At 43.8% G+C, this 14285-nt stretch overlaps 1 protein-coding gene across 3 annotated transcripts in view; it reads left to right on the top strand.

Moving 5' to 3' along the window:
* The window catches only part of ciarta (circadian associated repressor of transcription a), a 104936-nt gene extending 93014 nt beyond the window's left edge, over positions 1 to 11922 (top strand). For 2 of the 3 annotated variants that reach the window (XM_058083473.1, XM_058083474.1), the window contains 5 exons: positions 8654 to 8985; positions 9062 to 9137; positions 9267 to 9345; positions 9457 to 9640; positions 10457 to 11922. In XM_058083473.1, the coding sequence (XP_057939456.1) occupies positions 8654 to 8985; positions 9062 to 9137; positions 9267 to 9345; positions 9457 to 9640; positions 10457 to 11056 (1271 nt within the window). In that variant the 3' untranslated portion in view covers positions 11057 to 11922. Of the gene's footprint in view, positions 1 to 6930; positions 7322 to 8653; positions 8986 to 9061; positions 9138 to 9266; positions 9346 to 9456; positions 9641 to 10456 lie in introns of all 3 variants that reach the window. The other variant, XM_058083475.1, reaches the window with a different exon arrangement.
* Positions 11923 to 14285: the final 2363 nt, after the last annotated feature.

The raw sequence follows: 14285 nt of genomic DNA on the forward strand, positions 1-14285 counted from the left end.
AAATTTAATGAAAAAGGATATCAATGTGGGAACTATGGGCCATAGTATGTTAAAATTGGCATGCTAACATCGCTGTGAACATTAGCATGCTAACACCTAGCATGATAGTGGCAAGTGTTTATATATGCGTCTATCCATGAAAATAGCAAAAAATGCTAGAATGTTAAAGTTGGCATGCTAGCATTGCTAAGATATTAACGTTAGCATGCTAGCAACTAGCATCATAGTGGTAAGTGTTTATATACAGTATGTGTCTACCCATTAAAATAGCAAAAAAATGTTAAAGTTGGCATGCTAGCATTGCTAAGATGTTAACGTTAGCATGCTAACAACTAGCATCATAGTGGTAAGTGTTTATATGCAGTATGTGTCTACCCATTAAAATAGCAAAAAAATGCTAGAATGTTAAAGTTGCCATGCTAGCATTGCTAAGATGTTAACATTAGCATGCTAACAACTAGCATCATAGTGGTAAGTGTTTATATACAGTATGTGTCTACCCATTAAAATAGCAAAAAAAATGCTAGAATGTTAAAGTTGCCATGCTAGCATTGCTAAGATGTTAACATTAGCATGCTAACAACTAGCATCATAGTGGTAAGTGTTTATATATAGTATGTGTCTACCCATTAAAATAGCAAAATATGCTAGAATGTTAAAGTTGGCATGCTAGCATTGCTAAGATGTTAACGTTAGCATGCTAACAACTAGCATCATAGTGGTAAGTGTTTATATACAGTATGGGTCTACCCATTAAAATAGCAAAAAAAAAATGCTAGAATGTTAAAGTTGGCATGCTAGCATTGCTAAGATGTTAACGTTAGCATGCTAACAACTAGCATCATAGTGGTAAGTGTTTATATACAGTATGTGTCTAGCCATTAAAATGCTAGTATGTTAAAGTTGGCATGCAATGTAACCATTGCTAAGATAAAAACATTAGCATGTTAGCATGATAGTAATAAGTGTTCATATACGAGTCTACCCATGAAAATAGCAAAAATTAATTATATTTTATATATATTAATTTATATTTTATATTATATTTTATATTATTTTATATTAATTATATAATATATACATATATATATTTTATCCCTGTATTTAAATAATGGTTTTATTTACAGGACAGTATGGACACTCAATGCTAATTCCTAAATGCTAAATGCCATATTTTTGTCAAAGCTCTTCAATTAAATAGCTGAAATTCCACACTTCAGTCACATGCTGAATCACACTTGTTTAATTATCCAAACACCTCTGGGCCTTATAGAAGCTAAATTATATAAATATAGGAATATATTATATATGTGCATGTGCTCCTTTGAAGATGTTGTGCATGGTTGTGCCGTGTGTCGAACACTTTGTCAACAGTTATATAAAGTGACGCAAGCACGCATGCAAGGCCACCGACTGGCCTTGCGGATTTGCGCCACAAGGGGGAGCCCTCTGCACGTGACACCGGCCTGCTAGCTGGTCCGCACCGGGAATAAAAAAAAACACAACATACCCCCGAAGGCACGTTTTAAACTGATCAATCCGGCCTTTTTACGGCGCTGTGACTCGGTGGCAGTACTACTTGGCTAACGTATTTTTATATAACAGGCAATTTCATACTGTTGATATAAAAAGGTTGTGATCACGTGTCTTTTCGTCACGCCTCCTGCGCTGTGTGTGTGTGTGTGTGTGTGTGGTGACTGTCTGCTCGCTGAAACGTGCGGCTCCTCAGCCAAATTATGCAACAGCGATAACTCCTGCAGGCTTCCCATTGGTCGCTCGGCTCACAGTCAATGGGCGTGGACAGAGCACATCGACACCCGATTGGCCAGCTCTTTTCTGGAGGCGTGTTCTTGGGTTTCATTCATAAAATCCAGCCAGGCAGCGTCCCACCAACATGTGAAGCTCTTTGTGTTTACATTGCTCAACACTCGTTTCCGCCCCGAATATTTTTTTTTATTACAATAAGGCAATACAGAAGTATAATAAAAACAATAATAATGATATTTAGGATGCCGTATTGCAATGTTTGGCTGGCGGTGGTTACGACAGCGGCGCTCATACACCCATCAAAGTCACGCAGTGCTTCAAATCAGTCTGTTATCTAACGGCAGCTTTCCGAATATTCAAACACCCGTCACTTAAATCAATATTTGCAGCTTCCCATTTGGGAATTCTTAACGTTTTGTGGTTTAAAAAAAAAAGAAGAAAGCAAATACATGTGTCTTCATTTGTACTACAATGTTAATAACCTGTGTGTAAGCAATCAGCCGATTGGGTGCTTCTGAAGACAAACAGGAAGTGTGATGCGGTGCTATTGTTCCCCTGTCCTGTCGCGGTTTGCAGGTGCAACGTGATCCGATACCGTGCAACCAGAAACCAGAGTCGCTCAGACAGTTTAGTCCGTCTCCGGGCCTTCTTGTCCTTTTCCAATTGACCCCCCGATCGGGTTTCTGCATGCTTTCACTGTACCTGAATGCCTCACGGCCGGCTGGCTTTGGCGCCATGTCAACTGCGGTGGAAGCCGCAAAGTTGAACGCAACACAATGGATGACATTCCACGACTGGCCGCAAATCACAAAAAAATGTGTAACTGATACACTCGGAGAAATGTCTATTTCCGACACAACTCTTTCTCTCTTCGATTGTCATTGTTCACACGTGACGCAATCCAAGTCTAAGCTGTAAATATGTCTCACACGCTTATAAAATGTATAGATAGTCACCACTAATGAACGCAAAATCCAAAAGCAGCGGCCATTTTACACATTTTATGGCAAAATAAACTTGGAACCTACCAAAAGTTAGCATGCTAGCAATGCTAACACCTCACGTCTGCCAAATGGCGGCCGTTTTTAATGGCTCGAAATGTGACATCTCTTATATTTGCACCTTCATTGAAGACAGTAGCGCTTCTAGCGATGGGACATATATGGGCGATTGCCCAGGGCGGCTTCCCAGGGGGCGCCACCGAGCGGGACAAAAAAAATAATCCACTGTATTTACTAACGCTCGACTCTCACCAAATCCTCATGGAGTCATTACGTGGCATATGGGCGCCATCTACAGGTCTGATAGTCACGCCCCCCTGAACGTGATCAAACGTCCACCATGTGATGTGGATGAAACCAAGCAAGTTTTACGGACAGTCATTAATGAAAAATAAAATAAATGTAATTATTAATATTGCAGACCAAGAGCCACAAATGTGTTATTTCACTTGGAATATTTAGAATCAAAGACCCGGCGTCGCAGCGAAACACTGCACGGACACCACCTTCCTGTTTTGCCATGAGTCATTTCTTGAATTCAATCATGTTTCTCACTTTTGAATAACTCATGGCAAAACAGGAAGGTGGCCACATTAAAAGTAAACTTTAATGTTTATTTATCCCTGTCATTAATCATTTATATGCATTAGTCAAATTATTATAAAGTATAAAAAGCATTCTTGGCTTTCCGGAACATATTGATTGGATTTACATCATTTCTTATGGGAAAATTGATTCTGTTTGGGTCTGCTGCGGTTTTCGAGTCAGCCCCTCCGGAACAAATGAATGACGCTAACCAAGGTCGCATGTTCATATGTGTCAGTAGCATGTCATTTTTGGCATAAACATGATCACCAGTTAGCATAACTATTAGTGCCATTATGAATATCATATTCTCCCATCTCCAAAGTGTTTTGGCTGAGGACATCAGCGGGTCCACTTCAGGGTGTCGACACCCTGAAGTGGACTACAGCGGCTCATCAGAAGCATCCATCATGTCGACATGACGGAGCCCATGTTAAGTCACGATACGTGATGTAGAAAAGCCAGAACCACGGGCTTTGGCTTAACAGGCCAAGCCCATGCGAGCGCAAACCACAATATCGATGGAGGACAAACACCCACGCGTGCAGGAACCAGGTGGGGGATGGGATGGTGAGGGGGGGAAGGGAGCCGCAGAGATGGAAATGCTGGGGGGTGGTCTTCAGAATCCATGAACTCTACGCAGGTTCATTGGGTTCATGTGCTGCAGAGGAATGCCATAGGGGGATGGGAAGCTTTCTTTCCCGTGACCTGCTCCGTGTAACATACACAAACAAGGTTTACTATTACCAAAGGTTCACCGGGGATTGCGTGTTGATAATTGAACAGGTTGTTTGCTCACCTGGTTGTCATCTGTGCGTGACCGCGCTCACTATGCGTAAAGACAGCTATTGCCAATCACACAAGGACATGTATGTGTGCTTTAAGAAGGGTCAGTGAGTTCATGTGTATGTTGTGTTCATGTGTGTGTGGATATATATGTCGTGAGTAGGGGGGATGGGCAACCCCGTTTCACCGCTCCACATTCTCAAGCCCTGCCTTCTCGAAAAAGCTACACGTTAAGCCCCACAATGGCAGATGTACAATTAGAGCCCATGCTGCCAGGGGAGGAAGTGTCGATACGTACGACAAGTGCGTGACAGGTTGCGAAGCGAGCGTGTGTGTGGTCTGACATGCATGTTGTAAGCGGAGGGGGAGGGGGTCATTGAGTTCACACCGTAGTATCCTGGAGGACCGCAACACCGCCATGATTCATGACTCCAAGCCGGTTTTATTATTATACATTATACCGCAATCAATGTCACTCACGGTTATCGACGTTACTGGTGAACATGACTGGCCGGGAAATGACACCATGATTTATGCACATGCGCAATTGTTTGTGTGAGGAAGGAAATAATTATGCTAGGCTTAGCGTTAGTCTGATTGGAAGTCATATACAGCAGTGACTTGACCTTAATCTTCAGTAAATACCTTCATTTTCTATGGAAATTAGGCTTATTAATACAATACTATACTCATGAAGCGGCCCTTACAAAATGATGAAATATTATTTTTATCAATTTTTATATTTATAAAAATATACATACAAGTCATATTTAAAAAAACATTTATATTAACATATTTAACATCTATAAATGCATTTTTAAATGTAAATTTAGCCAGCTAATTTCCATTTTTAGTCCCTTTTTAAAACCAAAAATCTGCAAAAACCCCACTGTAACTTTAGTGTGTTTAGCCAAGTGACTGTGGAATTTGGTACACACCTTTAGGCGACTGACAAGCACGTGGCCGGGAAATTTGAGCAAAATTGGTTGAAAAGTATTGCTGCAATAGGTTTTTCGGAGTTAATGTTGCTGTATTTAGATTTTATTTGTAATTTATGTCAAGTAAAAATATGGGTTAGGGTCAAATTTGTGAAAAAAGAATCTTTTTCATATAAATTTAAACCTGAAAAGACCGCTCGGCAACAGGCAGCAGGGCTCTTGGGAAGAATATTTTGTCTTTTTTTTGGGAAACCCGAGTAAATAAACCCATTTAAATCGACATCCGTCAAATAGGCTGACTCCCGTCGACACGAACGGTTGTTAACATAAGGAGAATGACACCAATTTCTTCCATTTCTCCATATGGGTGTATTTTGTGAGTTGCAGAAAGGGGGGGGAAGAAAGAAGAAAGGACCTTTGGTCCGATGCAAAAGCTCTGAAGGTCAGTAGCAGTTCCTTTCCTGATGCCCCCTCCCACCGTTCTTCCTTTGTTTAACTCCCCTGCAAAGCTTGTTGACATAAATGGTTGGGTTTTTCATCGGAATGGCATTTATTGCAGTCGCACTCAGTAACAAAATGCACAGACAGCGAGTCAGCTATATGCGTATACGTGTAGGAAGCTTTGTTACGTGACTAGTTTGTTCCACGCAATATTGTAGCCTGGACGGCGTAGATAAAGCCAGGCTAAATTTGACCAAAAATGGGCATCGGAAACCGAATCATAGGGCGTTCCATCAGAGAAGGCGTTATTTTCTGATAATGGTGATCAATAAAGCAGCGGCGTCAAACAATTGTCCAGCAACTTGGAAATACTGCATCCTTATTTCACCAGAAAACGTGATTTGGTAATGGTAATGGTAATGGTAATGGGTAATGGTAATAGTTTTATTTCATTTGAACATGCATCAGATTCCAATTGAGTGCATCCCATAATCAGTTCCCAGTTCCACATGTCCAAAAGGAGTAGGAAGAAGCAAAGCTTATTAAATCCTACCCCTCCATCTGGTACTTTTATAATCACTAACTGTTACATTTGTTCACTTCCTGCTTTCCTAACATAGTTTAAGTTGTTTTTTTATTTTAAAAAAACATTTTATTTTTTTTCATTAAAAAACATTTTAATTAAATTAATAAATAAATAAATAAATAAATAAATAATAAATAAATTAATTTAATTAAAAAATATATTTTTATTAATTTTTTGTCACGTATCGAAGTACAAGGTGGTATGACCATACAATGACATAATGGGTACCATAGTAAACATCGATATAGAGATATAACGTATATAGCACTTCATGTCCAAAAGGAGTAGGAAGAAGCAAAGCTTATTAAATCCTACCCCTCCATCTGGTACTTTTACAATCAGTAACTGTTACATTTGTTCACTTCCTGCTTTCCATAATACAGTTTAAGGTTTTTTGTTGTTGTTTGTTTTTTAAATAATGTACCCCGTACCAAAGTATGAGGTGATATGACCATACATTGACATAATGGGTACCATAGTAACTGTCAATATAGTGATATATATAAATATTTGTCTTCCAATATTTTTTGAAAAACGGGTCTTAAAAAATATGGGTTGTCATGTATGGGGTATGAAAAAAACAAATACTTAATAATGTTGGGTTATTTTCATTCTATTCAGTCATGTTGCATAAGGCTCTCTTATTGCATCTTAGTGTGTGATGTAGATTGGTGAGGTGTCTTTAGAGAGGGGGGTTGCACACATATACACACACACAAAACACACACACAACACATACACACGCACGCACACACACAGCATCCACTCACGCTGCATGCGTGTGTTTACACCCGCCCTCTCTCTCCCCCTCTCTCTCTCTCTGTAGTAACCAGCGAGCAGCCCACAAGCCTGCACAGCACACTGGCAACACATGAGTAGGCGGGGCTTGAAGCTCTATCGCCGCCGTCCAATCAGCGCCCAGTAAGCCAATCACTGGCTGCCCGTCCCGACCAATGGGCGCGCGCCGCCCGCCCACTGCCGACCAACGGGCTGCGGGGATGACGTGGGCACGTGGATCCCGGCACATGTTGACGCTCGTATAGTGGCGAGAGAGAAAGAGCTAGCAAAGACACACGGCGAGCCACGGCCACGGCGAATTGGGTGGACGTGCTCCATGGAGTAAGTGTGTGTCGAAGCTTACAAGGCGGGGTCCTCACTGAGTTTGGAGATAGAAGCCCACTTTTCTGGCCGGTGCTGTTTTTCATCACAAATATCGGGTGAGTCACGTTGTTTTTATGGTATCTTGTGGAAGTTGGTAAGCTAGCCGCATCCTGTTTATGCTAACATTTTTTGTGTTAGCTTGACTGTGTATTTATACCGTATATTCTCTCGCTTGTACTTTTTCATAGGTTTCTTTCTTTGACGTGCCGGCGGGGGTAGATTATGGTACAAAGTATATTATTTTGGGGTATGATAGTGACGTGCGGTGTTGACTGTCTCCATCACCTGCCTTGTACACGGATGACAAATTGTCGAGTAAGCTTTAATGATGCATTAACAAACATAAGGCAGGGTGTCCAAGGTGTGGCCCCGGGAGCATTTTCGGCACACAGCTGAGTTTTTGGCCCTTGTGTGTGTCCTAAATATACAATTAAATCACACATCATTAGATGTGTGGTTGTATGTTTTTGTCATGTACAAATAAAATGCACAATATTAAATATATCAAGGTGCAAATCTTGCATCCATTATTTTTTTTCTGTGTGATGGAAAAAGTTTGAACAGCCCTGCAATTAGGGAAGTCAGTCCATCCATCCATCCATCTCTCCATCCACTATCGGGCTTGTCCTGATTCGGGTCATGGGGGAGCCGACTTGACACGGAAAGAGAGGTGGGGTCTGGTCACCAGTTCATCACAAGGCACCGACCTATGGGCGGTTTGGAAGTCCCGATCAGTCACGCATGTTTTGGGACTGCGTGTTTTTGGACGCAAACTCCGACCCCGATATCCATGGAGTCCGAGATCTGACACGCTAACCGTTACTAACTGCCGTTTCTTCCTGCCTGCCTGCTCTTTGACTTTCTTCCGAGCTTAATCAGGGGGAGTGAGTACAAGTCGGTATTCCTGTGACCTCCCCCAGGGCGTAGGGTTTAAACCGAGAAGTGGGGGGAGAAAGTACTAGAATTTAAAATGCGAAGGGGGAGGACAGGAAGGCTCCGAGGATGAGCTGAAGGGGGATGAGAGGCATACAGAGAGGAAAGAGAGCTGTGTGTGTGAGAGAAGGGGGGGGTCGGTAGTGGTGTTGGGTGGGGGGGTCGGATGGAGCGCCAGGCAGCCAGCGACCGAGAGGGGCGGGGCTCCAGCAGAGCACTGGAGGCAGTGAAAGAGACGGCCTATTCTGATTCCACTACACTACTACTCCACGCACGAGCTCCCATCCCCCTCGTTTTTTTACACTCTTCCTTCTCCTCAATGGGAGCCAGACATGCGCTAACCGCCGTGCGCCGACTGGCTACCACGTTAAAGTAGGACACTCGTGCAGGCGCCGTTTTGCGCTGTGCTGGTTTTTCACCATTCGTGTCTGTGTGCCGCTTCCTTCCCCAAACAGAGATGCAGTCCCAGGGCAGCACTTCCTCCCAACCCTCCTTCGACTCCCTGAGCTCCAGCGACAGCCTCCTGTTGAGCGACTCCGAGGACGCCGACGTTTTCCTGACGGACAGCTCCTCCTCAGCCATTCTGGACGGAGTGGGCGGCTCGTCCGCACACGCCGGGCGTGCGTCGGAGAGCCCCGGTTCCCAGTGGGCGTGCGACGGCTTCACCGACAAGGAGGAAGAAGACGAAGCGGCGCCGTACGGGATGGGGGGGAGCAAGGCGCCCCGCGATGCTCGTCCTGCGGGTCAGGTTCCCAAATCGCAGGGCGACATCCTGTTTGCTCAGAAGGTGAGGTAACGGAGAACTTCCTCCTTTCCGAGCCAGACCTTGTCGTAATCCGTCTTCCTCTCACTTCCTGTCACAGTGTGCCGAGTTGCAGGGTTTCGTCAGACCTCTCATGGAGCTGCTGAATGGACTAAAGAAGGGCCGATTCGACCGTGGTAAGCCCCCTTACATCATTGCTCTGTGGCGCCCCCTGTGGGTGGTGGTGGTGGCTGCAGCGGCTCTTCTGTGCGAGAAAGTTCAAGTTTTGTGTGCCGTAGCGCTAACCGCAGGATTATGATTGGCAGGCCTGAGTAGTTTCCAGCAGAGCGTCGCCATGGATCGGATCCAGAGGATCGTGGGTGTTTTACAGAGACCAAACTGCGGGTAAGATGCCCCCCCCAACCCACTTAGAGCGCTTGTTAAATGACATCGCCTCATGAAGGATGCCGGATGTTTCCTCGTCCTCACGGAATTCCTCCTCCCGTCTTCTCACAGGGAGAAGTACCTCAACACTCTCCTCCAAGTGGAGATGATGCTCAAGCTTTGGTTTCCTCACATCGCCGGTCAGCCGGTGTCGGCCGCCTCCAGCGTGGCCTCATCGCCCGCCCGCTCCCTCCAAGGCGCGCCGGGCACCATGCCGCCGCACAAGCACCGGGATCAGTTGCACATTCCCGTCAAGGTGAGGACGCGCTCGCTTATCGACGTCACGGCTCGACGTCATCGTCGGGTCAGGCGCATATGGAGACGTCTGATCGAGACTTCTTGTCGTACAATAATCATAATAACCATAATAAAGACAAAAATAAGCGCTGGCAGTACCGTAGAAGTCGGTAAGCGTTTTTAAATTTGTAATAATACAGGTAAAATGTAAAAACCTTGGTTAGTGTCATCCATTCCTTCCAGACCGTCCGACTCTAACCAATACGGCTGCTAACCAAATCCAATTAATAAACTCCTTCCTATAGTTTTACTATTCTATTTTGAGAAAACAAGTGGAATAACAATGAAAGGGATACATGAACTTTTAAGCTAACTTTTACCTTCACTGAAGACTTTTAACGGGACTGAAAACAGGAAGTGGTTGATCTCGCTGCCGCATGGAGTCTTTGGGAACCATCAGGTCTTCAGTGAAGGTAAAAGTAGCCTTCAATGTTGGTGTATTTCTATGAATTGTAGCATGCATGGCACATTATAGTCAACCGCTGATGACATCATCGATGGGCGACGTTCTTTAGCTGGCTAATGGATGCTAACAAGGAAGGTGGTAGAATGCACCAGGTTCTAATCGAGGTTTCTGTGGTTGAAACGTGCTTCGTAAGCGTGTGAGGCATATCGAAGAGAAGGCCAGGGTCCAATCCGGTTTTTATATCTTTATTGCAAATGTTGATGTGAAAAATGTCAACAAAAGGGCCGTGAAAGTGGATGTTTGGATTCGTCAAAGCAAAGCCATGAGATGCTTTTGCTAGCTCTTGACTCCTAGCTATTGGCATTGCAGAAACGCAGACTCAGCTGGACGGGGACCGACTCCCCAACGCCGTCTCCGGGGCTCCCCAAGTGTCCTCGCTTAAGTCCAGAAGAGAACAAGACCACAAAGCAGCGTGGGGGTGCTGATGAGGAAGAGGAAGAAGGCAGCCGCCCTCCTCCTCCACCGCTGGCTTCGCCCGACGTGAGCGGAGACGCAAAGGTAAAGGGCGACGGCGACTTGAAGGCGGGTCACGGGTCCGAGCCCAGCCTCACGTGGATGCACGTCGCCCCCATACTGTCCCCTCGCAAGACCTGTTTGTCACGTGACGGGACGACGATGACAACGACGACGACGACGTCGGCGGCGTCGGCGGCTTGCAGCGAAGACCAGCTGGGCCCGGCCTGCCGCCGAGGCAGCCCGGCCACCCAGGACAGCTCCGTCTCCTCGACCACGCCCTCCAAGCACGCCAAGAATCTCAAGAAAGCCACCCGGTGCCAAAGCCAGCCTGCCGCCGAGCAGCAGGGCGACACGACTTCCTGTCAAGCTCAAAGCCAGTCCAGCCACACCGACGTGAAGCCTTTGACGCGGGCGGGCCGCCCCACCCCCGCTGCTTCGTGCGGCGAGAGTTAAGACAAGCGAGAAAACGAGAAAAATCTTTAAAAAACAAAAAAAGAGCGAGAAAACAAACTCTTGTAGCTCATTTGTCACGTGGAAGCAATCACGGACCACTTCCTGTCATGACAGGAAGTAACTGACTGACTGATGATGATAATGATGATGATGATGGGCGGGGTGTACAGTACAGAACGCGTGGTGCGTTTAGAGAAAGAAAAAGAAACAAACGATGTCATCAACTCACGAATGTAAGCCGAGAAGAGCTCGGCTGGCGGGGGGAAGGGGGGGGGCGACGCCGACGCCGCGCCGCTTGTGAAGACCCCCGCAGTTAATTTATTCGTACGTTGATCTGACACTGCATTTATTTATTCTTTGTATTTATTTATTGGGCAGCTGAATATCGTCACACACCCAGTGAGGCCATCAACCTTCTTTTTGATACATTATTATTATTATTATTATTATGATTATGATTAGGATTATTAGTGACATTGTGTTTTTTATCATTTGGAGGGTAAAAATGTCAAGGAAATGTTGGACTACTGTGCCTTTTACCAAATAGGATGTTTTTATGTTTGGTGCTTTCTGAGCATTTTTGCTGCGTGTTGATTGTTTGCTGGCATCGACCAATCATCAGTAGTCATCAATCATTCATATTAATAAGCATCATTTCCAGCTCTCGCCCGACATCCGCTAGCCCGCTCTTTCTCCACTCGGTCCCGCCCCCCCGCAATCCGGGGACCGTGCGGAGCTGCACTCGAGGCTGGTGTTGAAACCACAACACGGAAAGGAAACATTGGGGGGGGAGATGTTTTGCACCGCCATCCTCTCGCTGCTGCTATTCTGCATTTGTAACGCCCTCCTCCTGTTCAACGTATGGGGGGGAGGCTGGGGGGGGCACGGAATAATGATGACAACTTCATGCAAAAGCTGTTGTACATATTTATACCAGACTATTTTTCAAAGGGTGGGGGTGGGTCATTGCTTTTCGGGGGGGGGCAGGAAAAGCACCACAGAGCCATGCGACCACTTTTATTACACGTTTTTCAACATTTTATTTTCCATGAGGTTTTTCTTTTATTATGCAACGTATATTTGTTGTCCTTGGAAACGACAGTGTTGATTAAAAAGTCATTCTTTATTTTTTAGTTTTATTGAATTTTCCTCTTTCTTTCATTTGACTTTTCCTTGATTGTACTGGACTGAGGTGAATGGACGCACTAGAGTGTGTGTGTGTGTGTGTGTGTGTGTGTGTGTGTGAGGGTGGGCGTGTGGTGGGGGTCCACCCCAACTCCGCGCCCCCCCCCCCCCCCCCCCCCCCCCCCCCCCGTCTTTTCTACAGCCATGGTCTCACCAACTGCACATATTCCTTCTTTTCTACTTTCTACCTTCATGGAAGGATTTGGGCTTTTTTGTCGTAGCCTGCCTTCTTCTTCTTCTTCTTCTTCTACTGTTAAAACTCTACCCCCTCCCCCAACCACCCTTGCCTTTGCCCTTGCTTGACCCCCCCCCCCCCCCTCCCCTTTCCCCCCTTCCTTCATCTCCTTCAGTCTTACTAAGTATCTTTGTTTTCTTACACTACACTCTTCACTTGTTAACTTCTGGATACTTTTTTCAATAATCATCCAAAAAAAAGGATTTTCTTAAAAAAAATAAATGACATTTTTTTAAATGTGAATTGTTTCTTTGGATTTTTTGTGCATTTTTAAAAAATTTTTGTTTTATTTTAGTGCGGATTGTAAAGCAGCAGCTCATAGGAAACAGATGTGTGGCTCCACGGGGGTGCAGATTTAGAGGATGTACATTTTGAAGTGTGCGTGAGTGTAGGTGGGGGGTGGGGGGGGGATGACAGGGTGCGAGACTTCAGCCTCGCTAATCTGAAGTGGGGGGGTGCGGTGTTTGATCCTCCTACCAGCTGCTGAAACGGAGGACAAACACGACGACGTTCTCTTAGCACCCAATCCCAGATTTCCAGAATAAAATTGTCAATTTACAAGAAAAAGTTCTACAGTTCCGTTATTCCCAAATTCCCAATTGGACTTTATTTCAAATAAATTTGACAAGTCATCATTTTAACTTTGCCTGAGGCCAAAAGTCACAAGTAGCCCCTTATTCCAATAAAGTTGGAATAAGATTTTTAATCGTACAATCATAATCTTAGATTTCAAGAAAAACGTAATTTTACAACTACAGGAAAAAAAAGTTGAAAATTTACTATTTTATTCTTATAAATTTTCAACTTTCTTCTCCAAATCTCAGGTTATTTTATTATTAACACAATATTATCAGATATTGATAATAAATTTAAGCGAAAAAATAAATTGAGATGAGAATAAAGTTGGAAAAATATTTTTAATTGTAAAATAATCTGAGATTTCAATAAAAACTTAATTTTACAACAGGGGAAAAAAAGTTGAAAATGTTCTGTTTTATTCTTGTAAATTTTCAACTTCTCCAAATCTCAGGTTATTTTATTATTAAAACAATATTATCAGATATTGAGAATAAATTTAAGAGAAAAAATAAATTGAGATGATGAGAATAAAATTGGAAAAATATTTTTAATTGTAAAATAATCTGAGATTTCAATAAAAACTTAATTTTACGACTACAGGAAGTTGAAAATTTACATTTTTTATTGTAAATCTTCAACTTTCTTTTCCAAATCTCAGGTTACTTCATTATTAAAACAATATTATCATATATTGAGAATAAATTTAATTTATGATTTTATGACTAGATTTACGATGCTGTTGGACAATAATCTTGGAATCTCATATTATTTCGAAAATAATCTGAGAAATCAGGAATAAAGTCGGAAAATCATTTTTGATCTCGGAAATCCGGAAATCTCGGATTATTAAAACAATAATCTGATATGTCGAGAATAAATTCGGAACATCTTTTCCGACAAAATATTTATGATTAATCTCACAGCCTCAGATTATGAAAAAATAAATTGAAATGATGAGAATAAAGTTGGGAAAATATTTTAAATTGTAAAATAATCTGAGATTTCGAGAAAATTGTAATTTTACAGGACAAAAAAAGACGGGGGGGGGCAGTTGGGGGTGTTGAGGATGATGAAATAACAGCCACCATTTTCTCTCCCCTCTGGCATGGCGTGTTGACGTTGCCAATGGGCGTCGGGGGGGGGCACGATTTTAGGAGGGTGTGGTTTGCCTTCTCCTGGCTCGGACTGGATGAGGTCATGATGCCCCCCGCCCCTTGCCCCCCCACACAC

The sequence above is a fragment of the Doryrhamphus excisus genome, chromosome 10 (genome assembly GCF_030265055.1).
Source record: "Doryrhamphus excisus isolate RoL2022-K1 chromosome 10, RoL_Dexc_1.0, whole genome shotgun sequence".
NCBI classification, from domain to species: Eukaryota; Metazoa; Chordata; class Actinopteri; order Syngnathiformes; family Syngnathidae; genus Doryrhamphus; species Doryrhamphus excisus.